Source organism: Lipotes vexillifer, unplaced genomic scaffold, assembly GCF_000442215.2.
Source record: "Lipotes vexillifer unplaced genomic scaffold, Lipotes_vexillifer_v1.1 scaffold7, whole genome shotgun sequence".
NCBI lineage: Eukaryota > Metazoa > Chordata > Mammalia > Artiodactyla > Lipotidae > Lipotes > Lipotes vexillifer.
The window spans coordinates 4,242,633-4,269,370 of record NW_006792683.1 but is presented as its reverse complement, the minus strand read 5'-3'; the positions used below and the strand labels follow the sequence as shown (position 1 = coordinate 4,269,370).

Genomic DNA, 26,738 nt, shown 5'->3' with positions numbered 1-26,738 from the left:
GAAAAAAAAAAAAAAAAAAAAAAAAGGAATCCCAGATGGAAGGTCAGAGATGCTGAATGAAGAAAAAGTATTAGAAAGGAAGGAGTCGGCAGGCTGACTGTACAAGAATGTGATGCAGAAGAACCAGGAAAATCTAGCTTACAGGAGAGGTTATCTTCCCCTTATACAAGTTAAAAATTATATTTGGCTATCCTCCAAAAGAAAAGAGTTAAAACAAATCCTTGTATCACATTTTGGAATATATTTTTCACTATTTTTGGGTGGGGGGAAATCAGATGTCATGGAGAAAAGATCAATATATTATACTGGGAATTCCCTGGCAGTCCAGTGGTTAGGACGTCACATTTCCAATGACAGGGGCCTGGGTTCAATCCCTGGCTGGGGAACTAAGATCCCACAAGCCGCATGGTGAGGTCTATATATACATATAATACTGCATCTTTTTAAAAATATAAATGGTGAAAGTAACTACAAAGTAATAACAGAAAATGTTTGCAATAATTTATCAGCTAAGATCAGGTTCAGTTCTATGTGGAGGGAAACCTAGGGGTGGAAACAGGGGGGACAGAGGGTTCCTAAGAGGTTTCAGATACTATTTTACTCGTTAGACCACATATTTATCATTAATTGATAAAAACAGATAATGAATTAAGAAAGAAACCTAAGAGACCTAACTCTTTGTTGAATGTAGAGTTATTCGTTGGTCTGGCAACAGAAAAAGTTCTGTTTTCCACTATGTGAGCTGGAAATATATTATAAATGCAAACTTCTGATATTTATGATACGAGAGTAGGATAAGGAATAGCCTTTTCCTATGGTTTGTGAAAAAATGTAAATAGCTGTATTTTGGGGATAATTTAATGTTTCAGCACAGACTACAGGTCCCCTTAATGTCCCCCCATCCCTGGAATTCTAAGATTCATCCTAAATACTGTGAGAATATTAGTCCTGAATTACTGAGATACAAGTCGTTGGTTCCAACTACAGGTCAAGGGGGCTGCCAATGATTTTATTCCATTGTTCTCAAAGGACATCACTACTGAAAGGAATTATTCCACCAACAATGGTGCTATTGAGTGGCCTTCTCGTTGTATTCCCGTCTCATTCACATTATCTACCCTGCCAGTCCCCTTTATTTCAAGGTGTTTCTACAGCCCTCTGCTCTCCTAAAACCCCCAGGCTGAAATGATAATTTATGTCCATGGCTTAACTGAATCAGTTCAGGAAGGTTCCCCACAGGCAGGAACAGCTGAATGGTGAAGCAGACATTTGTCATCAGTTGAATTCTATTCACTGAGAACATCACTGTCCCAGGCAAATGTGAGAGAGGAGAAAACGGGCAGGAAGCACTCACTCACCTGCCGCAGTTTGGTTCCCACCATGGAGGCACTGCTGTCAAGCACAAACACCACATTCTTGGGTAAAGGAGGAAGGTCTCTGGGGGCAAAGTAGTGCACAAAATAGCCATTTAGAACCTGGTGGAGGGAAAAGAATGTAAAAAATGGTAGTACCCAGATTAGGTAGGAAAACAAACCAAAATGGATAGTCTATGGGATCCCTAATAAAAGTCAAAGGTAGCATGAAACAGAATCTAGGGCCAGATTCCATACCCAGAGCAAAAGTATCCATGGTGCTGATTCCTCCAACTAATTGCAAATTAATTAATTAATTAATTTATTTATTTAAACATCTTTATGGGAGTATAATTGCTTTACAATGGTGTGTTTCTGCTTTATAACAAAGTGAATCAGCTATACATATACATTTATCCCCATATCTCCACCCTCTTATGTCTCCCTCCCACCCACCCTATCCCACCCCTCTAGGTGGTCACAAAGCACTGAGCTGATCTCCCTGTGCTATGTGGCTGCTGCCCACTAGCTATCTATTTTACATTTGGTAGTGTATATACGTCCATGCCACTCTCTCCCTTCGCCCCAGCTTACCCTTCCCACTCCCTGTGTCCTCAAGTCCATTCTCTATGTCTGTGTCTTTATTCCTGTCCTGTCCCTAGGTTCTTCAGAACCTTATTATTTTTTTTTTTTAGATTCCATATATATGTGTTAGCATATGGTATTTTTCTCTTTCTGACTTACTTCACCCTGTATGACAGACTCTAGGTCCATCCACCTCACAACAAATAACTCAATTTTGTTTCTTTTTATGGATGAGTAATACTCCATTGTATATATGTGCCACATCTTCTTTATCTATTCATCTGTTGATGGACACTTAGGTTGCTTCCATGTCCTGGCTATTGTAAATAGTGCTGCAATGAACATTGTGGTACATGACTCTTTATGAATTATCATTTTCTCAGGGTACATACCCAGTAGTGGGATTACTGGGTCTTATGATAGTTCTATTGTTAGTTTTTAAAGGAACATCCATACTGTTCTCCATAGTGGCTGTATCAATTTACATTCCCACCAACAGTGGAAGAGGGTTCCCTTTTCTCCACACCCTCTCCAGCATTTGTTGTTTGTAGATTTTTTGGTGATGGCCATTCAGACTGGTGTGGGGTGATACCTCACTGTAGTTTTGATTTGCATTTCTCTAATGATTAGTGACGTTGAGCATCCTTTCATGTGTTTGTTGGCAATCTGTATATCTTCTTTGGAGAAATGTCTATGTAGCTTCTGCCCACCTTTGTCAGTTGATTCATTTGCAAATATTTTCTCCCATTCTGAGGGCTGTCTTTTGGTCTTGTTTATGGTTTCCTTTGCTGTGCAAAAGCTTTGAAGTTTCATTAGGTCCCATTTGTTTATTTTTGTTTTTATCTCCATTACTCTAGGAGATGGGTCAAGAAGGATCTTGCTGTGATTTATGTCATAGAGTGTTCTGCCTATGTTTTCCTCTAAGAGTTTGATAGTTTCTGGCCTTACATTTAGGTCTTTAATCCATTTTGAGCTTATTTTTGTGTATGGTGTTAGGGAGTGATCTAATCTCATACTTTTACATGTACCTGTCCAGTTTTCCCAGCACCACTTATTGAAGAGGCTGTCCTTTCTCCACTGTACATTCCTGCCTCCTTTATCAAAGATAAGGTGACCATATGTGCGTGGGTTTATCTCTGGGCTTTCTATCCTGTTCCATTGATCTATCCTTCTGTTTTTGTGCCAGTACCATACTGTCTTGATTACTGTAGCTTTGTAGTACAGTCTGAAGTCAGGGAGCCTGATTCCTCCAGCTCTGTTTTTCTTTCTAAAGATTGCTTTGGCTATTTGGGGTCTTTTGTGTTTCCATACAAATTGTGAATTTTTTTGTTCTAGTTCTGTGAAAAATGCCAGTGGTAGTTTGATAGGGATTGCATTGTATCTGCAGATTGCTTTGGGTAGTATAGTCATTTTCACAATGTTGATTCTTCCCATCCAAGAACATGGTATATCTCTCCATCTGTATCATTTTTAATTTGTTTCATCAGTGTCTTATAGTTTTCTGCGTACAGGTGTTTTGTCTCCTTAGGTAGGTTTATTCCTAGGTATTTTATTCTTTTTGTTCCACTGGTAAATGGGAGTGTTTCCTTAATTTCACTTTCAGATATTTCATCATTAGTGTATAGGAATGCAAGACATTTCTGTGCATTAATTTTGTATCCTGCTACTTGACCAAATTCATGGATTAGCTCTAGCAGTTTTCTGGTAGCATCTTTAAGATTCTCTATGTATAGTATCATGCCATCTGCAAACAGTTACAGCTTTACTTCTTTTCCAATTTGGATTCCTTTTATTTCTTTTTCTTCTCTGATTGCCATGGCTAAAACTTGCAAAACTATGTTGAGTAATAGTGCTGAGAGTGCACAACCTTGTCTTGTTCCTGATCTTAGAAGAAATGGTTTCAGTTTTTCACCATTGAGAACGATGTTGGCTGTGGGTTTGTCATATATGGCGTTTATTATGTTGAGGTAAGTTCCCTCTATACCCATTTTTTGGAGAGCTTTTATCATAAATGGGTGTTGAATTTTGTTGAAAGCTTTCTCTGCATCTATTGAATGACCATATGGTTTTTCTCCTTCAATTTGTTAATATTGATTGATTTGCATACTGAAGAATCCTTGCATTCCTGGGATAAACCCCACTTGATCATGGTGTATGATCCTTTTAATGTGCTGTTGGGTTCTGTTTGGTAGTATTTTGTTCAGGATTTTTGCATCTATGTTCATCAATGATATTGGTCTGTAGTTTTCTTTCTTTGTGACATCTTTGACTAATTGCTAATTTAATCTGTATAAAGTCATTCCTTAAAAGTATATCGACTACACTGACTAAATCAATTTAAATTATCCATCCCTTCTTGACACTTGTCACTTGAGAATCCTGCTCCCTTCATTATCTGGTTTTTCCTAACCACCTTTCATGTTAAGACATAAAGACTGCGTACATTCTGGATGCACATTAATACATTTTGATATTCCCGCCCTGTCTTTGGAGCAACATAACCTATGAAAAAGGAGCCATGGGCCAGTCTCTCTAAATTAAAATTAAAGACGAACTAAGTTCTAACTTCATCTAAAACACTGCAGGGAAAATTAGATTATAGGTTTCATTTGTCTCCAGATTACTGAAGCAGGAAACAGATAAACCCAGCCTCCAGCAAGGGAACACTGCTGGTCTTCTTGGAGACATATTTGGGGTTAAAACAGATTTCCTAAGAATTGGTAGTTCTCTCTCCCTTAGGTAAGTGTTGAAATCCCTAGTTCTGGGTGTAACTAAGAGTATCAAGCAACTAACATGAAACTGCAACAACGAACCCATTACCTGGATGTCCCCAATGCTCTGTTCCCTATTAACATCATATCTAATGATGAAATCTCCCAAAATGCCATTCTGGGCAATCTTGGCTTGTTGGACCACAGTAGGTTTAAAAACGACTTTGGCAAAAGTTTCATTTTGGTTGATAACAGTAGAAGGAGGTGGCCCAGAATCATCTGTAAGCAAGATACAAAGATAATTAATAACTGAATACATAATTTTTTTCTGAAAAGAAACAAGATCTATTTTGCATGGTCACAAAGGGTTAGACTTTATTTTAGTGTACGTTTATATTTCATATGAACGCCCAAAACTTTGTACAGATAACATATCACAATGCACCAGGTATGTTAGCATATATTTCACTTTTATGCCTCCTTTTAAATCTTTTCTTATAAGAATTTTTAAAATACGCAAAAGTAGAACAGTAAAATGAACTCCCATGTACCCATCACCTGACTTCAACAATTATCAACCTTTTACCAATCTTTTGCATCTGTTTTTATGTATCCTCTCACAACTGTTTGCTAGAATTTTAAAACAAACCTGGGCCATCATACTTCATCCATGAATACTTCAGTATATATCTCTAACTACAAGAACACTTTTAGTGTAACCACAAAACCACTGGCACAAGTAACAAAATTAATGCTCAGTGCTTAATTATCAACGTATACTCCGTTTGTATTTAAATTTTCCTGAGTCTCTAGAACCTATCTTGGAACAGTTGCTTTGTTTGAATCAGGATCATAACAAAGTCCCCACATCACATTTGGTTTATGTTTCTTAAATCTCTTTTAATCCACTAGTGTCCCCCCTCTTCACCTTTTTTCTAATGCTACACATAAGTGTTGTAAAACACTGGTTATTTGTCCTATGGAGTTTCTTACATTCTGTATTTTGTGATTGTTTACTTGTCCTGTCTTTTAACTTGCTCTTCTGAAGCTCTGGTCCCCAATTTTGGATTGAATGTAGCATCTGGGGGAGTAGAAAACATACCAATGCCTGGGCCAAGAGCTCATTTAATTGGTCTGCGACACAGCCGAGGCATCAGCATGTTTAAATTCCCCGTGGGAGTCTAATGCTCAGTTAAGATTGAGAATCACAGCTCAGTCCCCTGTAGTTCCTGTGTTCTGGTGGGTAGAGCTAGAGACAGGCTACACTCAGCTTCAGTGCCATGGACAAGAACACTTCTTGGTGATGCTGAGTCCCTACTACTTTATCACATCAGAAAGTACACAATATCTAGTTGTCTACTTTTGGTTGCAGTAAGATTCATGGTGGGTTCTGATCACCCATGATAAAGTTCCTCATCAGTCTTTCCCTTAATAGTTTTATCAATTACTGATGATGTCTGCCTGTTCACTATTTCATTAGAGTCACAGAAGGCTGCTTTCTAATTCTATCATTCCTTCCATATGGAATTCTTCAGTAAAGAACACTTTTCCTCCATCAATCATTTGGTTGCCCTAACATACTGTTTGTCCAGAAAATTTATGACTCTTTAAAGAAAAAATTTCCCAAAGCTTTCTCCAGCATGAAACTTAGGATATAAATTAGAATTCCCGAAAAAGGATAAATGGATTTTATGTGATTTAAGAAAAATTAGTGATGACAAAGAGCATCTTGTTTGACTCCTAACCTTCATTCCTTCAGTAGGACACACTACAGAGAATTATTTCGTGGACTACCCACCTTTGTAAATCCATACAACACCATGTTTATATACGGAACAACAGAAACCCAAATTTTTGAGATCTGCATGCATCATGAAGAATATGAAAATAAAATGAGGAATTCGTAAACATCAGTATGTGGACTTTTTATCCAGATACTGAATCAAAGCCCGGATTAAAACTGCTGCACAGCATCTGATTCCCTTTTTAAATCTATTCAAGTTGATACCATGGAGTAAGCTGACCAGCAATTTTCCATCCCTAATTAGCAAAATAAAAAAGGAAATGAGGCATAATTTGTCCATGGTAATTTGTGTTTAAGAATAAACTTCTTGGGCTTCCCTGGTGGCGCAGTGGTTGGGAGTCTGCCTGCCGATGCAGGGGACACGGGTTCGTGCCCCGGTCCGGGAAGATCCCACATGCCGCGGAGCGGCTGGGCCCGTGAGCCATGGCCGCTGAGCCTGCGCGTCCGGAGCCTGTGCTCCGCAACGGGAGCGGCCACAACAGTGAGAGGCCCGCGTACGGCAAAAAAAAAAAAAAAAAGAATAAACTTCTTTCTGCTAAGGGCATATTAGACAAAAGTCAAAGGAAGCTTAGACATTTCCTTCAACAGAACTGACAATTATTTTTTAGAGACCATTTAGGTGTAATCTTAACAGGAACCACCGGGCAGAACTGACTCTTCTATTTTTGTACTTATCGAGGGCAGGGATGTCAGGAGTGACCAGAGAGCTGGCAAACGGAAAGTCTGTTCTTACAGAAAGTCAGTTGTATGCAAGAGAACATACTTCCAACAGGTCTGTTCATCTGAAGAAGGAGCTGTGAAAATCTCGAGGGCGCGCTGACAAGTGCCAGCCTGTGTTCCCTGGAGTCCATCTTTCATTGTCATTACTGGTAAAGCCCCAAGAGTGAGAGGTATGATAATACATTAGCTAAGAACTCAGGATCACAAATGAGTCAGAAGGACCTGCATTTGATACTGGGTCTGCCTCTCATCATCTCTGAGGCTCTGGGCAGGTTATTGAGCCCTGGCTATCTCATCTATAAAATGGATGAATGGTCTACCAAACACACTACTGAAATGGCTGTGATGTGATGTACCTAGCACCATTCTGATTCACGGTGGCCAGTCACGCTAGCTAACATTATCATCAGCCATAAAGGGGTACCAAAAAATAGAAGGGCCGGTGAATTCTAAAACAACACAACGTGTCAAACTTGGGATACTTCTTGCAACGAAGAGGAAAGAACTACTGCTATTCGCAACACGGTTGAATCTGAGAGTCATTTTGAGTGAAAACGCAAGATACAAAAGAAAGTATTCACTATGTTTCCATTTACACAAAGCTCAAGAGCAGGCATAACTCACTCATGGCAATGGAAGGAGCCTAGTGGTTCCCTTGGGGGGTGAATATTGACTGGGAAAGAGGATAAGGGGACCTTTTGGGGTGCTGAAAATACTCTACGTCTTGACTTGAAAGTAATTGGTTGGGTATATACATAGGTAAAAATTCATTAAATTGCACACATAAGATTTATACACTTTTTATTCTGGGCATAGCCCAATTTAAAAAAAAATTAAACTCACTGAAAGCTGTATAGTCCAACAGATTGAACAAACAATCCCTGGGATGGAACACAGTATTATTTGCCAAATGAACCTCTATCTTAGGTTAAGTCTGTTTGTGTAGGCATTTATATGGGGATCAGGTGTATTCATTGTAGTTCCAGCTGGCAGAATGAGGACCAGGGACAGAGTTAAGAGGAAGCACTTCCGTGCACCATCTCTAAGCTCTAAGAAAGACGTCCTGTTGGCAGAAACAGCTTTCACAACTCATCTCACTAGAAGTGTTCCAGCAAACCCTGGATGGGTTCATCACCTGCGGGGGTGATGCAGACCAGCTCTACCACGTAGTTTTGGACCAGCAGCATTGGTATCACCTGGGAACTTGCTAGAAACACAAATTTTGGGGTTCATCCCAGAAACTCTGAGTCAGAAACCCTGGAGGTGGGACCCAGGAATCTGTATTTTCACAATCCTTCCAGGTGATTCTGGTTCCTGCACAAAGAGAGTGGTCATGTGCCTTTGATATATGTAATTGGGCGCCACTAGATTCTCTCTAACCTTAAAATTCTACATGAATGAGATTTGACTCTCTTTACACTGTCAGGACATACCTACTATTTCATGTTTCAAGTCTCTCTCACTGAAATGGTCTTTGTACAATTACCCTGAATTAATACCATTCATGGTTGAATGAAAGTACTGAGGATTAAAAAGTATAATTTCTCTCTTCATAATTAATTGACTAGGCTCTTTGATATAAGCCATGAGAAAGGATAGTGTATTATTATTTTTGTTTCCTACTGACCTCTGATGTTTGCTAGTGCATGATGAAAATTCATGAGATTCCTCTAAATAGGCTTATTTTATGTGCCCAAAGAGTGGGTTGATCCCCAGTTGGGTTATTCACCAAGAAGCCCGGTTCCTGAGATTGACCTCCACCCACTAAGTACCAGACAGTCAATGTGACCCAAGGAATTTTCCACTACCTATCAAAAAAAAAAAAAAATCTGCTGGGGAAAATTCCAGAGTATTATCTCTAGAAAATAAAATCCTCTTTTTATTAGAGAAGGAAAAAATCTTAATAAAAAATTTATTAGAGAATGAAAAAAATCAATGAGATTAGTATAGGCTGCCCACAGTTACTGACCAAAATCTCAAAGCAGAATAGTACTATTTAGCTTTTCCTGACTGTGAATTGGGGCTCATCCTGGTGACCGCCACAAAATCGTAAGCACAGTGAGCTAATTTATTAGCAGGGCCCTCAGCAATCACGGGATGTGTCCTAAACATAATGAAGAGTGCAAGGCAACAGGTTGGGAACAGACCAAGAGTGAGAATCTGACCTACTTTTCTAATGAGAAACCACATATTTTTTCCTCCTATTGGTTTGCCCTCCTTCGTGCCCACTTGGTCAGGGGAAGCAGTGAACTTCGGTGATTGCTCTGAATTGAAGGAAACTGTGTCTTCTCATGTCATCCCCCTGTTTTAATCCAAGCATCAGTGGTCTTGTGCAAGATGACCTTCGGGGGCACAAGACTGCCTCTAGAGCATCCTTGAGAAGATTCACCGACTGCTCCTTTCCCACCCACTGTTCCCTGCTTCTCAGGTCATCAGCATCCCCATGATGCCCTCTTCCTGTCTAAAGCCCCATATTTTCGAACAAGAAGATACGTGTTATTTTAGAACCCACATAATACTGAAGGAAGTGGGCTCTAGAGTTTGGGAGACTCAAAACAACAGACTTAATGTCTCTGAGCCTCAGTTCCACATCTTTTAAATCCACATCATAGAATCACAGTCAGAATTAAGTGACATCATATATAAAAGCAAGTGAGGATGGTACCTGGCACATGGTAGATGCTCAATACATAATAGTCCCAGCCTCTCCCCCTTCAGAAGTACCTTCTTATTCTTTTTGTCTAGGATGAAAGGCAACTCATGAGGGAAAAAAAAAACTCTTTGGTAACACACAGGTTACATTTTCCCATAACAGGTTTCTCTACACCACTAAGAGCTTAGTAAAAACAAATCATCATTTAGAGGAAAAAAGGCACATCATAATGAACATTCTTAACAGGGAATTCAAGAATGTTGATACAGAGAACGATCTTTATAAAGTATAATGGAATCAGTAGCTTCCCAAGAGCTCCCTGAAATTATATACAGAATTTGGCATGGAAGTGTACATGTAGGGACTTCCCTGGTGGCGCAGCGGTTAAGACTCCGTGCTCCCAATGCAGGGGGCCCAGGTTCGATCTGGGCCCTAGATCTAGATCTCACATGCATGCCACAACTAAGAGTTCGCGTGCCACAACTAAGGAGGCCACCTGTCGCAACTAAGACCCAGCAAAACCAAATAAATAAATAAAATATTTTTTTCAAAAAAGAAAGTGCACATGTATATTTTTTTCTGGAGAGATGTCCGTAGCTTTCACCAGATTCTCCAAGGAGCCCCCATAAAGTTAAGAGCCATGCATACAAGTGCCATTAAATATTCCTATTTTTCCCATTGATTCTATCTTGTAATGATAAGGCACGTTGTCTATTTTGCCTAAAGCATGAAGAGAACAGGGATGTTATTCACAAATAAACACTCCCCTCCTAGACAACCACCTGGGGGAAAAGGGAAGCTGACTGCTATGTACAGAGTCTAAAGGTGAAAAGATTTAGGAGCAAAGAACCACAGTCAAGGTCATCAGCTGAAAGCTACACCTCTTTGGGTCAACTGATGGGGGATTTCCTGTCCTCTGTTTCCTGTAGGCCTTGGGTTTGCCAACTGTCGGAGAAAAGCAGCCAACACCTGGTGATTTTATATAAGGATTTCCAAACAAACACTGTCTACTCCTTTCCCCTTGGAAAAGAGGCTAAACTGTCTATACTTGTTTACGTAACCTTCTCACCTGGGCTCCAGTGGGGAGATTTCTTCAATAAAGGGCAAGTCAAAAACATGTGAATAATTGGCCAACTACCCTTCAATGGTCACGATAAAGACAACGTTCCATAAAAGGGAAGGAAACCCTGTTGTGTGCCACAGTATGGAGGAACCCCGAAGACATGATGCTAAGTAAAATAAGCGAGTCACGAAAAGACAAATACTGTATGATTCCACTTATACGAGGTCCCTAGAGTTGTTATACTCATAGAGACAGAAAGTAGAATGGTGGTTGCCAAGGTCTGGGGCAGTGGGAGAAGGGAGAGTTGTTAAATGGATAGAGAGGTGCAGTTTGGGATGATGAAGACATTCTGGAGATTTTGAATAAACTCAACACTACTGAACTGTACACTTCAGAAGGACTAGGATGGTCAATTTAATGTTATATGCTTTTTATCACAATTTAAAACTTTTGTTCATTTTTAAATGAAGTTAGTTACAAAACAGAAATAGACTCGCAGACATACAAAACAAACTTATGGTTACCAAAGGGGAAAGGCAGAGAGGGATAAATTAGGAGTTCGGGGTTAATATACACACACTACTATATATAAAATAGATAAACAACAAGGACCTACTGTATAGCACAGGGAACTATACTCAATATTTTGCAATAACCTATAAGGGAAAAGAATCTGATAAAGAAAATATATATATATATATATATATATATATATATATATATTTATGTATAACAATCACTGTGCTGTACACCTGAAACTAACACGACATTGTAAACCAACTACACTTCAATTACAAAAAAACTTGTATTGATTTTTCAAAACTGCCAACTCTAAGCTCTTCAAGGACAGTGACAATGCCTTGGACATCTGTAGGTGCCAGGCGTTCAGCACAGGACGTGGTGAGGACTCAAGGTAAGCTTGCGGAACATTTAACGTGGACACGACTCAGCACATTGGCACATACTTGGGCAGATGAATGGAAGGGCCCTTCAAGAGGGTCATCTTGAAAGTGTGTTGGTGGGCGTGGCAGATGCTCTAGTTGATACATGCCACCTGCACCCACCTCTGGTTTCAGCCACACTTGTGGTGGACAGTGCCATTCACCCGGACAACATCCCACCTCGCACAGCAAACTAAGACAGCAGGAGAAAGGAAGAAACAGAGTGAGGCCTCCCAGAGAAGAGCAGGGTGGTCACCAGTACCAAGTGAAAGAGAGAAGGCTACCCTCCCTGGCCTCTTGGAGCCACCCTGCTCAGAGCCAGCGCCGACCCAACTAGAGCCAACGTCCAAACAGACAAGTGACATGGGTCCTCCTATCAGCATTAAAAACAGAACAAAAAAAACAAACCCAACTATGGAGCCAAATGATTCATACCTCAATAATTTCTGCACTGAACAATGCTGGAAACCCTCACATAACAACCAGATTGCTTCCTGGCAAATGTACAGAGGCCAAGAGGGGCCATGCCCTTCCAGCTGCAGACTGGAGACTGGATCCAGGGGAAAGACACACAGCAGTGGGGAACCAGAGCTGGGGGTGAACCATTAGTCACATGCAGCCTTTAATAGGGCAGAGCACCAGATTTAGCAAATAAAAAGACAGGATGTCCAGTTACATTTGAATTTCAGATAAACCACGAATGATTTTTTTTAGGATAAGTATGTCTCAGATACTGCACAGGATATACTGTTTATCTGAAATTCAACTGTAACGGAGCATCCTGTCTTTTATCTGGCAATTCTGGAAAAGGGAGGGATCTAGATTCTTGTAACCGTCTTCTGGAACCAAATTCTGTCTCCTAATCCCTCCTTCACAACAGAATAAGAGCTACACCCAAGAGCTGACAAAATTGACCAACTTAAACCAGGAATGTATTGAAAACCCAATAGCATCTTCACTGCCGACAGTTATTTATTCCTAAATTCTTCTAACAAATATTTATTGAGCACCCATTCTATGCCAGGCCCCACACTAGGTACCTTGATTACAATCCTGAGAGCCTTCACAGCAAAAGGCAGAGTCACGAGGTTAACAGACCAAGCAAAGAAAAAGAGAAATAAGATTCTTAAACAGATTCAACCGACCCCTCATTGGGCATCTACAGATATGCGGGACACAGGCTAGTCTGCGGTCAAAAGTGACTTGAGGGCTTCCCTGGTGGCGCAGTGGTTGAGAGTCCGCCTGCCGATGCAGGGACACGGGTTCGTGCCCCGGTCCGGGAAGATCCCACATGCCGCAGAGCGGCTGGCCCCGTGAGCCACGGCTGCCGAGCCTGCGCATCCGGAGCCTGTGCTCCGCAACGGGAGAGGCCACACCAGTGAGACGCCCGCGTACCGCCAAAAAAATGCAGCTGTCTGAAAACAGAGACAGATGGTGGTAGATTGGTAGTTGCCTGGGGCTGAGGTGGGAACAGGGAGTGACTGCAAGTAGGCACAAATATCTTTTCGGGGTGATAGGAATGTCCTAAACTTGGATTGTGCTGATGTTGTGTAACTCTGCAAATGTACTAAAAATCACTGAATTATAGACTTAAAATGAGAAAATTTTATGCTATGCAAACTAAGCTTCAATAAAAACTGCTTTTTCAAAAAGCAAAGAATATAAGCGATAAACAGTGAAAGCCACAGAACCATATCTGTTTAGTGGTAGAAAAAAGTTTCAACATTGTTCCTTAGCTTTACAAATAAATAAGCATGTTAAAAAGCGCTCATAAAAAATGTTTCTCATAGAAATTCAAATAATATCAAACCCCAGAAATACAGCTACCCAGGCCTCACCTGGATAAATTCTAATTCACGTGTTTCAGGTAGGACTCAGTCATCTGTTTTTGTTTTTTTTTTTTTAACCTCTCCTGTGACTGTAGGGTATAGCCAGGTTTGAGCATCACTGATGTAAAAGCAAAAGGGGATAAAACAGGCAAGGTACCTTATTTCTTATTTTGTTTATCTCATTTTATTTTACTCCTAGCCATCAGGGATCTGATCATAAATGAAAGTTTTATGCCCCCCTCCAGTTGTTGTGTTTTTTTTTTTTAATCACGGAAAGGGCAGTAATTTTGGTGCCATAGGGCCATTAGAAGTTTGAGATTTTAACCTAGAGAGTGAAATAACCAGCTTTAAACATAGATGGAATATCTATCCTGGTGTATGACTTGAGAAGATCACACATCCAGGGATGTTCCAGGAAAAGCCTTAATTTCAAATACTCTGTTCCACTGAGCTCATCAATCATAAAAATATTTCAGAGGACAGTTACTGGAGGAGAGGGGAGCAGGGTGACGGATGAGAGAGGGAGTCTGGTCTTGCACCGAATACCAATCTGTATCCTTTTAGAGTTTGAACCAGGCATGTGAATTAACTATTTTAATAATCCAGAAAGTATAATGCTTTGGCTTCCAAAGTACATCTCACCGAATTGGCTTTCACATTGAGAAAAACCCCATTCATTTACGATTCAATAGCCGTGGGTCCAATCCCCATACATCGGACAAGTAAACTGAGGCAAAGGTAGGTTCCACTGCTTTTAGCCTTTCCCTTTCTTTTTACGTAACTAGGGAGAGACTTGGAATTTGAACTCACACCCTCAGTATTTTACAAAAGCTCCCAGAGAGGGCTGTTCTAGAGGCTGAAGGAGATAATCTTGTCTCCAAGGGCCGAGTCTAGTAGCTAGCACATAGTCATCTTTATCTAGAATTGCTTCCGTAAAGATGTCAAGGGGTCCAGTGGTCAGAGAAGTCCAGAAGTCTTACCTCTTAAGGACAGCCAGATCTATCAGAGGCATGTGCTGGCTCCGGTCCACATTCACACAATCACAGCCAACGTCCTGGTCTAAGTGCTATTCTAGCTGCACCTCTATCCTGGATGCTTTCTGGAAACACGCAATAGCGTCCAGACAAAATCACAACATCCTATGCCTCTGGCTCCTGGGGCTGCCATTTTACAGGAAGAGGAACAGCTGAGCTCTGGAAGGGAATGAGGGGCAAGAGGGCCCCGGTCCACTGCACCTGGCCTGGGTAATGGCCTGTGAGACCTCTCGCTCTGGAAGGCAAAATATCTACTCTGGTGCAAAGAGCCAGGAAAACAATTTTCTTAAAAATAAACAGATTCCCAAGAGATCAATGGTCTGGAAAAATTCCTCTGAGATTCCCACAGGCCCTGCAGATAAGCAGTAACAGGATTAACAACAGGATTCAGACCTGTCCCCTCCAAGCATAACCCACACACCACAACGCGGACACCGCTGAAGAGTCACAGTGGTTCTGAACCTGGCAAGACACACATCCATTTCATTCCTACAACAGGACGACCATACTTCCCACGTGGGAAAATTTCCCACTAAATTGTGATTAGTGAGAAATGAAATTTTTAAGTGTTCTTTCTTATTAGATTAGCTGTGTATTTTTCTTTTTTCTTTCTTTTCCTTTTTTTTCTTCCTTTTCTTCTCTACTTTGCAGACACCACATTAGCTATCTACTCTTTAAGACGCATCGTGTTTAATACTGTAAGGAGACAAAGGTTAATCAGACAAAGACCTGCTTCAAAATCACTTATGATCTCATAGGGGAGATAAGATTTGCAGAGAAAAAAAGTAAATGGAAGGGGATAATAATAATTATGATGATTAAGCTCTTACTCGGCACCACATGTACACAAATGCTTCCCAATGACCCTAAGAGACAGTTACTATCCCTGTTTACAGATACGTAAGCTGAGTCTCACACGGCCCAGGTCAGCTTTTTTCAAGGACATAGTTCATAACTGATTGAAAATCCATTAACCATACACACAGTGACCCAGATGACCTAAGAATGGTGTCATGTATCTCATGCCATTTCTGAATGTCAGGTCCCTTGATGATATCTGTAACTGTCTGACGAGATCTGGATGGACTGCCAGCCCACTGTCTGGAGTCAACTTATAATAGACCTGAATCCACACTCCAGTCTTTGAGGGTGAACGACTTCTCACGTCCAGAGTCACTCACTGAACTGTGTGCTGGGGGCAGAACGCATATGTTCCATACTGTCACATCCAGAGTCACTCACTGAACTGCGTGCTGGGGGCAGAACGCGTATGTTCCATACTGTTTACTCTCCCACGTACCAGCTCCGGCTCTTGACTGTTTTTGCATCATGTAAGATAACGACATTCTGTTATTCCTCGTGTCAAGTTATTTCTCTCCTCTCCTTCCAACCTCATCCCTAAATATTCTTGTACAGGAAGCCTTCTTGGGAGACTCTGGACCCTCCTTGCAGTCACAGGGGTTGAATTCAGATTCTGCACACTCCATGATCACTTAGCACTCAGCACTTCCCTGATCTCAGTGTCACAGATATCCGAAATTTTGTCATTCTAACCCCAGTGAATTTGGGGGCACATCTATGTTGTCACCAATTTGACATAAAGCCTTACTGATATATTTAGGATAAGGCACAATGCAAGTGAATATTTAATATAAACTATTAGTGGAAATTAATATAGTGGTTAATATTAGATTAGATTGAATTTTTCATTTTCATTTCAACAGAGTGCTATTTAAAAAATTAAAATTTGAGAAAAAAGCAAATTGAGCAATCTTACTAATGAAGAAAAAAATGTCTGTGTCTTAAGTCAAACTGGCAGTACATATTTTTCATTATTTAAATTTAGAAAGATATAGCACATTATTTAGATGTTTACGTTAATGTCAAAAGTTTGTTTTAAAAACAGAGTATTGAAAAATAAAATAAAATAATAAAAAAAGATTATTAGAAAATGACCACATACTCCCTTACCCCTAGTATAAAATGATTATTTTATATAACTTCCTGGTCTTTTGTCAGCTTCACAGTTAACATATTTAACATTAAAGTGTATGTACAACTGTGTCTCTTTTTTCTCTATCACGTGCTGAATTGTTTTTGTAACCCTATTTTACTAATCACGTCTGTGTGGTTGAATACTTAGGATGAAGGAATGTTTTTGCTACTACAAATATTATCAAACGGGTTTGTACATGTAACAGTACCGATATTTTAGATGTCTCACCGAGGTTAGATTCCCAGAAGTGATATGACAGTGTCAAATGATTTGAACATTTAAATCTCCTGATAGAGCCTGGCTTAAAAAAAAATGTACAGGGCACTGTCTTTGTTTTGCTGCTGTCCTTCAGATTCCCCCTCCCCTTGGGGCCCGTGCTGCAGGGGTGCCATCTGGTTTAATGCCAGTGCCCAGCTTGGAGTCAGCACACGACACCTGAGTGCATCCGGCCAGCACCGCTCACCTTGCCCCCGCCCGCTGCCCTGGCGACGGCTGTTCTGGAGCCCCAGCACCTCCAGCGCCGCGATGCCCGACCTCTCCAGAATGGTCACCTCCACCGTCAGCCGCCCCACCAGCTGCTGGGGCCGTACGCTGACCACGTGCTCGTACTTTCCCAGCCGCCGCTGCAGGAGCTCCTCGTAACTCAGGAGGAAGGCAGCCTTGTCCTTGCTGGGAAGCACCACGGAGGCTCTGAAGGTCTCCGTCCCCTTCTCCCTGGAAGAAAGAGAAAAGGGAACAGGAGATCGGAGAAAGCCACGTTCCCTCGAGTCCCCCAGCGCCCCGGCCAAACTCTCTCAGCGAGAGGCCTTAGCGTGGACCACAATGTTTCCCCATCATCAAGCCACCAGCCACTGCAGCTGCCCCCATGATGCATCCTGAGGGGATTCAGGAAGGAGAAAACCAGGAGACTGGCCCTAGATAGTTAAGATGCATATCTAAGGAATAATTTCAAAGAGCCCAGATTCTTGCATCTTCCTATACACAGAAGCACTGAATTCATCAATTCGAAATGTCTGTTGTTTTTCAGTGTGTGTGATTAGCAGTAATCTTTTGATGTGTGACTACCTTTTTTTTTTTTTCAGCAAAAACTCCTCTATATCCTGGCTCCTGTTTAGAACAGTCCCTCAGAGCTAAGAAGCTGTCTCACAGGCTATAGTCTTCAGTAATGCCTCCAATAAAACATAATTCTTGATTTTTAGGTTGTGCATATTTTTTCAGTTGACATTAGAAAGAAAAACTAGAATTTAGTTTTGGGAGGAGTAGCAAAGGCCTGTACTAGAGGAAGGTCACACAGGTTCAAGGAATTCTGAAGAGCAGAGAATTCAAAAACTACTGAACTCTCCCACGTCTCCTTGTGTCAGACCTGAGGGAGCAAAGGGGAGGGGGATTGACACAGCTGACCTCCAGGAAAAACAGATTCCTGCTGTGATCCTACTAAACGGAACTGTGGCTTGCCTGATTCTGCACAATTTGTGAAGTGTAAGAAAAGATAATCCTCATAAAGCCCACACCTTTTCCTCTAGATACTAAGATCGTTTTTCTTCAAACGGAACAGATGACTTTTTTTCAAATGGGCTGGTAGAGAGGGAAATTGATTATTCTCAGTATACTAGGTGGTTCTCTAGCTAATGTTATTTACGGAGGCATTAAAAGTGAATTGATTTATTGGTTTTCAGTGTTTAGATTCAGTTTATAGACAAAGAATACAAATACCACAACAGATCAGAATTTTAATGGTGATAACTCTGATGATGCAAAAGTAAATGATTAAGTAGGAAGAGATGAGTGCTGGAAATGGAAATGAAAAGGTAGGATGACATGAAGGAGAGAGAATATTATCACTGAAGATAACAGGGCTCATCTAAGATGGTATAACTCTGCTTAAATTAACTGAAGAAAAAGATAATAATACAAAAAGCTGGAATGCAGAGAGCAAGTGGGAGTATTGTAAGCATGCTAAATCCTCTTTCTTACAGCACAGAATCAACAGATAATATCTGATTTTTATCATGAAATTTTTAAAAAGCAAAACTATCATAATATTTAGAGTGAGGGAGGTAACTTCCAGAAAACTACAGAAATATCAGAAGTGGATGTTTCTAGAAAGTGAGAACTGGGGAATGGGAGCGATAAAATATTCCTTTTCATCATAAACCCTTAGCTACTATATTGTTAACCAGGTATATATCTGTATTTTTTTTAAGATTTTTTTTTTTTGATGTGGACCATTTTCAAAGTCTTTATTGAATTTGTTACAGTACTGTTTCTGGTTTATGTTTTGGTGTTTTGGCCCTGAGGCATGTGGGATCTTAGCTCCCTGACCAGGGATCGAACCCGCATCCCTTGCACTGGAAGGTGAAGTCTTAACAGCTGGATGGCCAGGGAAGTCCCTAACCAGGTATATTTAATTATTTATGATGATGATAAAAAATAAAAAGATAAATCTTTGAAGAAAAGGGTGAGAACAAGATGGGTAGGCAGGGTAGAAAATTTGACACTTGGCTAAAGTGGACTTTTAATTCCTTAATTCAATGGTACTTACCCACTGTCTTCTGTGGTTTTATTCCTTTTCTCTTTTACCTTATCACCATTTTTCTTTTCTTTCTCTGTAATTTCTCCCTGATACACTTTGTCTCCAATAAGCCTGAAACACAAGACAGCCGCGTTGCCAGCTTGCCGTCCAAGACAAACTCAAACATGGATCTCAAAACCATGACAACCCTAGAAAATATTTTTATTTGCCTCTTGGATGTGCAGAAAGAATGCATTCCAGGCCAGGGCACTCCCCTTGTATCACTCATCTCATTCTAGGGCAATTTTCAACAGGTCCAAATGGGAAGATCCAAGCCAGGGGGCCTCTGATTCTCCAGGAGGAAATCAGACGACCTGCTCAAACTTCCAAGAAGATTCACCAACTTGAACCTTGCCCAGACCTAAAATTAAACCCATACACCTAATTTGCATCTCTTTACCTCTTAGTTCAGGAGAAAAGAAGAAAGATATTCTATCTGGTACATCAAAGGTTTCATGGTGTCTCGTCCTTCAGATCTCAACTCCAACACTGACTCCCCTGATCCACCTCCCCAACTAAACAAGCCGCCTCAATCCTACTTGCCATCTCCACAATATCTGCTACTGTCTGAAGTTATCTCATTTATTCATCTGTTTGCTTGTTTATTGTTTCTCCCCAGTGGAATTTCTGGAGCAGAGCAACATTGTCTTTTTTCATAGAAGTAGACCAATCACCTTGAAGCACGCCTGGCCCAGGGTGGGTACCCATTTGTTGGAGGGAAAGAAAGAGGAAATGAAGGTGGGGGGAGGAAAGGAGGGAGGAAAGAAGAGAGTAATGGGATAAAAGAAGAGGTAATAAAAAGGAGGAAGGGGGAGAGGGAGAGATAGAAGGAAGAAGGGAGAGGAAGCGGGGGAGGGAATCAACCTTCTTTCCCACGAACTGTCCACTGGACTGAGAATTTATAAATTCTCACGGCCAAAGACTGTGGTCCTCACAGCATCTCAGGCTCCCCTTGACCTTCCCGCCTAGAAATCTTCAACCCAGGGTCTCTGACCAGGGTGTCACCTACATAGTGAAGTTAGTGATGAAAGCTGCGGCTGGAATCTGCATCTGAAACGTGATTTCCTGGTCCTCAGATGCTCTGTTCAGCATCCTGCAGGCAACCGTAGTGAAGGCATAACGGGAAATAATGGTGGACTTCACCGAGAATTCTGTCATCAAGGGTTTGGTTTTCTGTTGGAATCAAAACACACGGTATGCTGTGCACCTGGAACTCTCACAACATTGTAAATCGACCACACTTCAATAAAAATTTTAAAAAAACAGTATTTTCAGTGGCACATGAAAGCATGATTCAACCATTTGGGGGTAGGTGTGTTTTTTTTTTTTTTTTTCCGTAAGAGAAATCATCTTCAGTTTGGGAGCCCTTGACTTGTGATTGTTTTCTTCTTTCTTTGTCTCGTCCTGATTTTCTGGATTTTCCCCTCAGTTGTAAAACAGTCATGGTTGAACAACCAGTACATGACAGAGAAACAAATTATTTAGCCCAGCTTTAAGAAATGAACACAGTAGGGAGGGATAGATTAGGAGATTGGGATTATCATATACACACTACTATATATAAAATAGATAATCAACAAGAACCTTCTGTATATATAGCACAGGGAACTCTACTCAATACTCTGTTATAATCTATATGGGAAAAGAATCTGAAAAAGAATAGATACATGTATATGTATAACTGAATCACTTTGCTGTACACCTGAAACTAACACAACATTGTAAATCAACCACACTCCAATATAAAATTTTTTTAAAAACTGTAAAAAAAACCAAAAAGAAATGGACACAGTTAAGATTTCCAATTTAACAGAGAATATACTCTACTTAAAGAATGTAATAAAATATTGGAATTTTAGAAATACGTGAAGTATATGACACTTTTCTGTTATGAATGTTTAGATCACATTTCTAGACTCATTGAATTGACCACAACATCAGATTTTATACCTAAAGAAATTCTCATATTTCCTAATTAATTTCAATATCCACTTAGAGAAACTATACTCTGGGGCTTTTCCATTCAGATGACAATCACATTATTGTAAAATAAGAATCAATACTGAGCTCAAGAAAGTATTTGGGGAATTAGAACCCAGAAATAGGGAAGTCTGTGCTAATTAAATTTATCCCCCAAACTTCGGATAAGGGCAGTATAGCTAGGCAGTGCAAATTTAAAAGCTGGTTAAACTATTCACAGTTCTCTGTGCATCTATAATACATGCATTTGCTTCTACCTCATGGTATTATAACTCCTGCTAAGTGTCTTCTTCACCGCATGAGCCAGGCCAGTGTGTGGGCAGTGGTGGTGGCAGAGTTCCACCAGACTGTTCATCTGGTGGCTGAACTTGAAGCAGAAAAAAATCTAAACACATCTGAAAGATTTTCCCCTAGAAAGAAAACAAGTTCTCCAATTCAGTCTGAGAAGGAGGTATTTCAAAACAATGGTTCTTGAGATGTGGTCCTTGGACCAGCAGCGTCAGCAGCATCACCTGGGAACTTATTAGAAATGCAGAACCTCAGACCCCATGCCAAACCTACAGAGCGAGCATCTCAGGGGGTGGGGCTAGAAGTCTCTGTTTCAACAAGCCCTCCCGGGGATTCTGAGCGTTGAGAAGCACTCTTTTAAACTAATATAACTAGATGACACTTCATGTATTTCTGCTAGAATTTTATATCTATAAATTGAGAGGGCTTGAGCAAATCACCTAAATTATGTCTTCTTCTGAGATCCAAGAATCTAACTCAAAGTCAAAAGTAAGGAATAAAACATTGGGTTTTAGGAAATTATTCCTGAAATCAGAAATAATCGATGATTATATATTTTATATATAAAATATATACATATGATTTTATATATTTTATATATAAAATATATAATCACATATATATTTAAATATATATAATATATAATCATATATATATGATTGTATTTTTTATTTAAAAATATTCTTTTTTTAAAAAATTATTTATTTATTTTATTTTTGGGTCTTTGTGGCTGCACACAGGCTTTCTTTAGTTGCGGCGAGTGGGGGCTACTCTTTGTTGCAGTGCGCGGGCTTCTCACTGCGGTGGCTTCTCTTGTTGTGGAGCACGGGCTCTAGGCGCACGGGCTTCAGTAGTTGTGGCATGTGGGCTCAGCAGTTGTGGCTCGCAGGCTCTAGAGCGCAGGCTCAGTAGCTGTGGCGCACAGGCTTAGTTGCTCCGCGGCATGTGGGATCTTCCCGGACCAGGGCTCGAACCCGTGACCCCTGCACTGGCAGGCGGATTCTTAACCACTGCACCACCAGGGAAGTCCTCTTTTTTTAAAATTGGGGTATAGTTGCTTTACAATGTAAGTAAGTCACACAGACTAAGTCAGAAAGAGAAAAACAAATATCGTATATTAACGCATATATGTGGAATCTAGAAAAATGGTACAGATGAACCTATTTGCAGGGCAGCAATAGAGACACAGATGTAGAGAACGGATGTGTGGACACGGCGGGGGCAAGGGGAGGGTGGTATGAACGGGGAGATTGGGACTGACATATATACACTACCATGTGTAAAACAGAGAGCTAGTGGGAACCTGCTGTATAGCCCAAGGAGCTCAGCTCGGTGCTCTGTGATGACCTAGATGGGTGGGATGGAGAGGGAAGGGTGGGAGGGAGACCCGAGAGGAAAGGGATATATGTATGCATATAGCTGATTCACTTCGCTGCACAGCAGAAACTAACACAACACTGTAAAGCAATGTTGACAAAACATTCTTTATGAACATCTAGTCTCTTTAGGACAAAATCCGCTGCTTTTGCCGTCGAGTTGAGAGAAGATTTTCATACAGCAACAGAAACTGGACACCTTCCTCGTACACCTTTAGACATCTAGACCTGGACCTTTAGACCTGGACACCTTTAGACATTTGAGTTTACAACCCTTCTTTAGTGTGAGTTGCCCTTGAGCTGGATTTAGTCATTTTGTTAATTTATTTCGAACGCTATGCTCTTTCTGATCTCTACGTGCTTTATTGGTTTTGTTTTGGGGACTAGACTTCTGCATATTAGAAACACCCTTGAAATGAAGAAGTTATAGTAAAAGCTATCAAGACAAATATAAAGAAAAAGAAACTCTCAAGTCCAATCCCCTCGCTGTACCAACGTTAAGACCAGGATAGGCTGCTTGCCCCTGGTCACACAGGTGGGAGGTAAGAAATCCAGCATGAGAATATGGAGGTGCTGACTTCCAATCCTGCCTCTTCTGTAAAAGGATTCCAGAGGTGGCCTGGCTGATCAAGGCTTTTCCCAGCGGTCACTGTTAGACAGCCAGTAAAATACAGACCTGCCAAAGCATAGTATATGTAATGCTGATTCAATTCAAAAGTTACCTGTAAACCTCACTTATCCCCCCCCATTAAATTGTAAACACTCCAGACAGGGCAGGGAGCTGAATCCATTCTGCACTAGTGCCACATTCTGACATTTTCTAAAAATTTTTTTTTTCTTTTTTCTTTGTGGTTGCACCATGCAGCTTGCAGGATCTTAGTTCCCTGACCAGGGATTGAACCCGCACCCCCTGCCATGGAAGCGTGGAGTCCTAACCAATGGACCACCAGGGAATTCGCCCCCCCCCCTCAATTTTTTTCTTATCAACTTATCACTTCTGTACACAAAAGTCGAGCACTACTAGGTAAAAAATATTGTTAAGTTTACGTCTTTGATAAACAGAGCATAAGCTCTAGCCGCACGGCATTCCAAACAAAACTGAGCTTCCACCATAGAGTCCTTGCCCTGTACTATTTCTAAAGTATTTAAAGATCTTCGGCACTTGGTACCCTTGAGATTATCTTTGATGTCATGTTGATTTGTTCTCATTTATGAGATAATTATCACTTAAAATCTCACTGCAATTAAAATGGGAAAATTAGAAGACACCTGACAAAATGCTAAGTTTGACTACTATGGTATCTTCTTTTGCCTTACGATTATGGATGTAGCAGAATTTTCCACATTACATCAAGAGGAAGCACAGTTTATGGTCTGTAGCCCCGAGAGACAGGCTGAGAAAAGTTTCAAGAAACTATTTTAGTTTTACTGCTTCTGCCCAGTTAGTGTTTTCCCACAGGAGCCCCTGTGTTATTTACGTGTATAGCCCCGTGCCTTTCCGTGACTGCGCTGTCCGCTGAAAATCTATTAACATCAATTATGTGCAACTCTATCCCCCATCCCCAAAAGCTACCCATCCCTTCCCCTGCCCCTCCTGGCCTGTAAACACGTGGAAAACAGGGGCCGTGACTTATTCCTTTTTTCTCATCCACAGCTCTCAGCAGAGAATCAAAATCAAAAACATTTGTAAAACTGAATTTTCAGAATCTTGAACAATTAGAGAAAAATATATATCCTCCAAAGGGAAATAGTAATAAAGTAGTATTTCAGAAGCACGACTCTAAATTCTAAGATGGATTGGGAAGAAATATTACACACGATCTGTTCTCTCAAGGCGCGGTGGGAAGAAAGTGCAAAAAATAGAGAGAAACACAGGAAGGTATAGGGAGATATATGTATTTACTTTTCTAAATTGGAGTACAGTTGCTTTACAATGTTGTGTCAGTTTCTGCTGCACAGCAAAGTGAATCAGCTATACGTATACATATATCCCCTCTTTTTTGGATTTCCTTCCCATTTAGGTCACCACAGAGCACTGAGTAGAGTTCCCTGTGCTATACAGTAAGTTCTCATTAGTTATCTATTTTATACACAGTAGTGTATATATGTCAATCCCAATGTCCCAATTCATCCCACCGCTCTCCTTTCCCCCTTGGTATCCATATGTTTTTTCTCTACATCCGTGTCTCTATTTCTGCTTTGCAAATAAGATCACCTATACCATTTTTCTAGATTCTACATATACGTGTTAACGTATGATATTTGTTTTTCTCTTGACTCACTTCACTCTGTATGACAGTCTCTAGGTCCATTCACGTCTCTGCAACTGACACAATTTCATTCCTTTTTATGGCTGAGTAATATTTACTGATTGACTAGAAGACTTTCCAGAGCTCAGAAGGAAGAGAAAACAGTGAAGACCATAAAAGTAAGAAAAGGCTTTTAAAGAGATGTAGAATTTATATGTGGTGAAAGAAAACAAAAAGAATATTCTAAAAACACAAAAGACATAGAAATGGGAATGAACCATAGCCCATTCCTGGCACAAGAATAGTGCAGTTTAGTTAGAAAGGAGGGCACATGGGGTGAAGAATATTGGCCAGGTACATAAAATCGTGAGGAGATGTACCACCCCAAGGCCAAGCACAGAACCTGGAATGGGAGAGGTTTACGAAAATGTGTCATAAAAGAGAGGATACAAAACCGTGGTCTCGGCTTTTCCCAAAGCACAGTTCTTAAAAATCCGACACGCTTTCCATATATGCATTCAACTCAGTGTTTTGTTTGGGGATGTGGGCTGGAAAACAGGGGGCAGAAATCAAGTCTTCCTGTGACATAATAATGTCTTCATTATCTTTCCTGCAAAAGCGAAACAGATGGAAAAGCGTTTTTAGGCAGGGAGTGTCTTAATTAGCTGCTTGGGGGACCAGAGGTTTCTGTGTGACTCACGTGAGTCACTTAAGATCCAGTCACCCAGAAGACATCCTGAATCCCCCAAGATGCCATCTGGAACTGAGACAGGGGAGTGTTTGCCACGGCCTTTGCCAGGAGCCAGGTCTCTTCCCAGAAGATTTACCTTCTGCTGTTTTATCCTGGTCTAAGAGTTCTTTGTTGACCACTAGAAGAAATCAGCTCAAAGGTGGGAGAGAACCTCAGAAACAACCTCATCAGCTCCTCTCACTTTATGGAGCTTGGCAATTGGCTGACTCCAGTCCAGAGATCTTTACTAAACCCGAATGCTTCTTCCTTTTGAGACAAACACAGCGCATGCTGTTATTACATGAAGCAGAGGACTTCAGACAGGGCACCTCCCTGATGACTGTATTTACCACCCTGGGGGAATAATTTTCCTTCTGTAGACAGAGGGTGTCATCAGCTCTGAATTGCCTATTTGCAGTAATACATTCTATAGGGCAATATTTCATTATGTTTAGAGAGGAAACACAAAATGCAATTATCATTTTTTAAAAAATTTTTTTTTATTTTTGCGGTACGCAGGCCTCTCACTGTTGTGGCCTCTCCCATTGCGGAGCACAGGCTCTGGACGCACAGGCTCAGCGGCCATGGCTCATGGGCCCAGCCGCTCCGCGGCATGTGCCATCTTTCCGGACCGGGGCACGAACCCGTGTCCCCTGCATCGGCAGGCGGACTCTCAACCACTGCGCCACCAGGGAAGCCAGCAATTATCATCTTTATGCAGAAAAAAATATTCCATTCTGTATACCTCCTAAAACAGATAAACCATGATGGCTAGAGTTGGGAGCAGGGAGACAGACATGTACGTATCTAGCTCTCAGTGAGGTAATGGTGCCCAGCACCACACTACCTGCTGAA

The 26,738-nt window shown here is 40.9% G+C and overlaps 1 protein-coding gene across 1 annotated transcript in view; it reads right to left on the bottom strand.

Annotated features, from left to right (window-relative positions):
• Positions 1-26,738, bottom strand: part of ITIH5 (inter-alpha-trypsin inhibitor heavy chain 5) — a 72,663-nt gene that overhangs the window by 32,332 nt on the left and 13,593 nt on the right. Inside the window, exons 3-7 of the mRNA XM_007465809.1 lie at positions 20,270-20,433; positions 19,231-19,332; positions 17,152-17,402; positions 4,758-4,927; positions 1,359-1,475 (exon numbers count right to left, since the gene is read on the bottom strand). Of these exons, the coding sequence (XP_007465871.1) occupies positions 1,359-1,475; positions 4,758-4,927; positions 17,152-17,402; positions 19,231-19,332; positions 20,270-20,433 (804 nt within the window). The remainder of the gene's footprint in view (positions 1-1,358; positions 1,476-4,757; positions 4,928-17,151; positions 17,403-19,230; positions 19,333-20,269; positions 20,434-26,738) is intronic.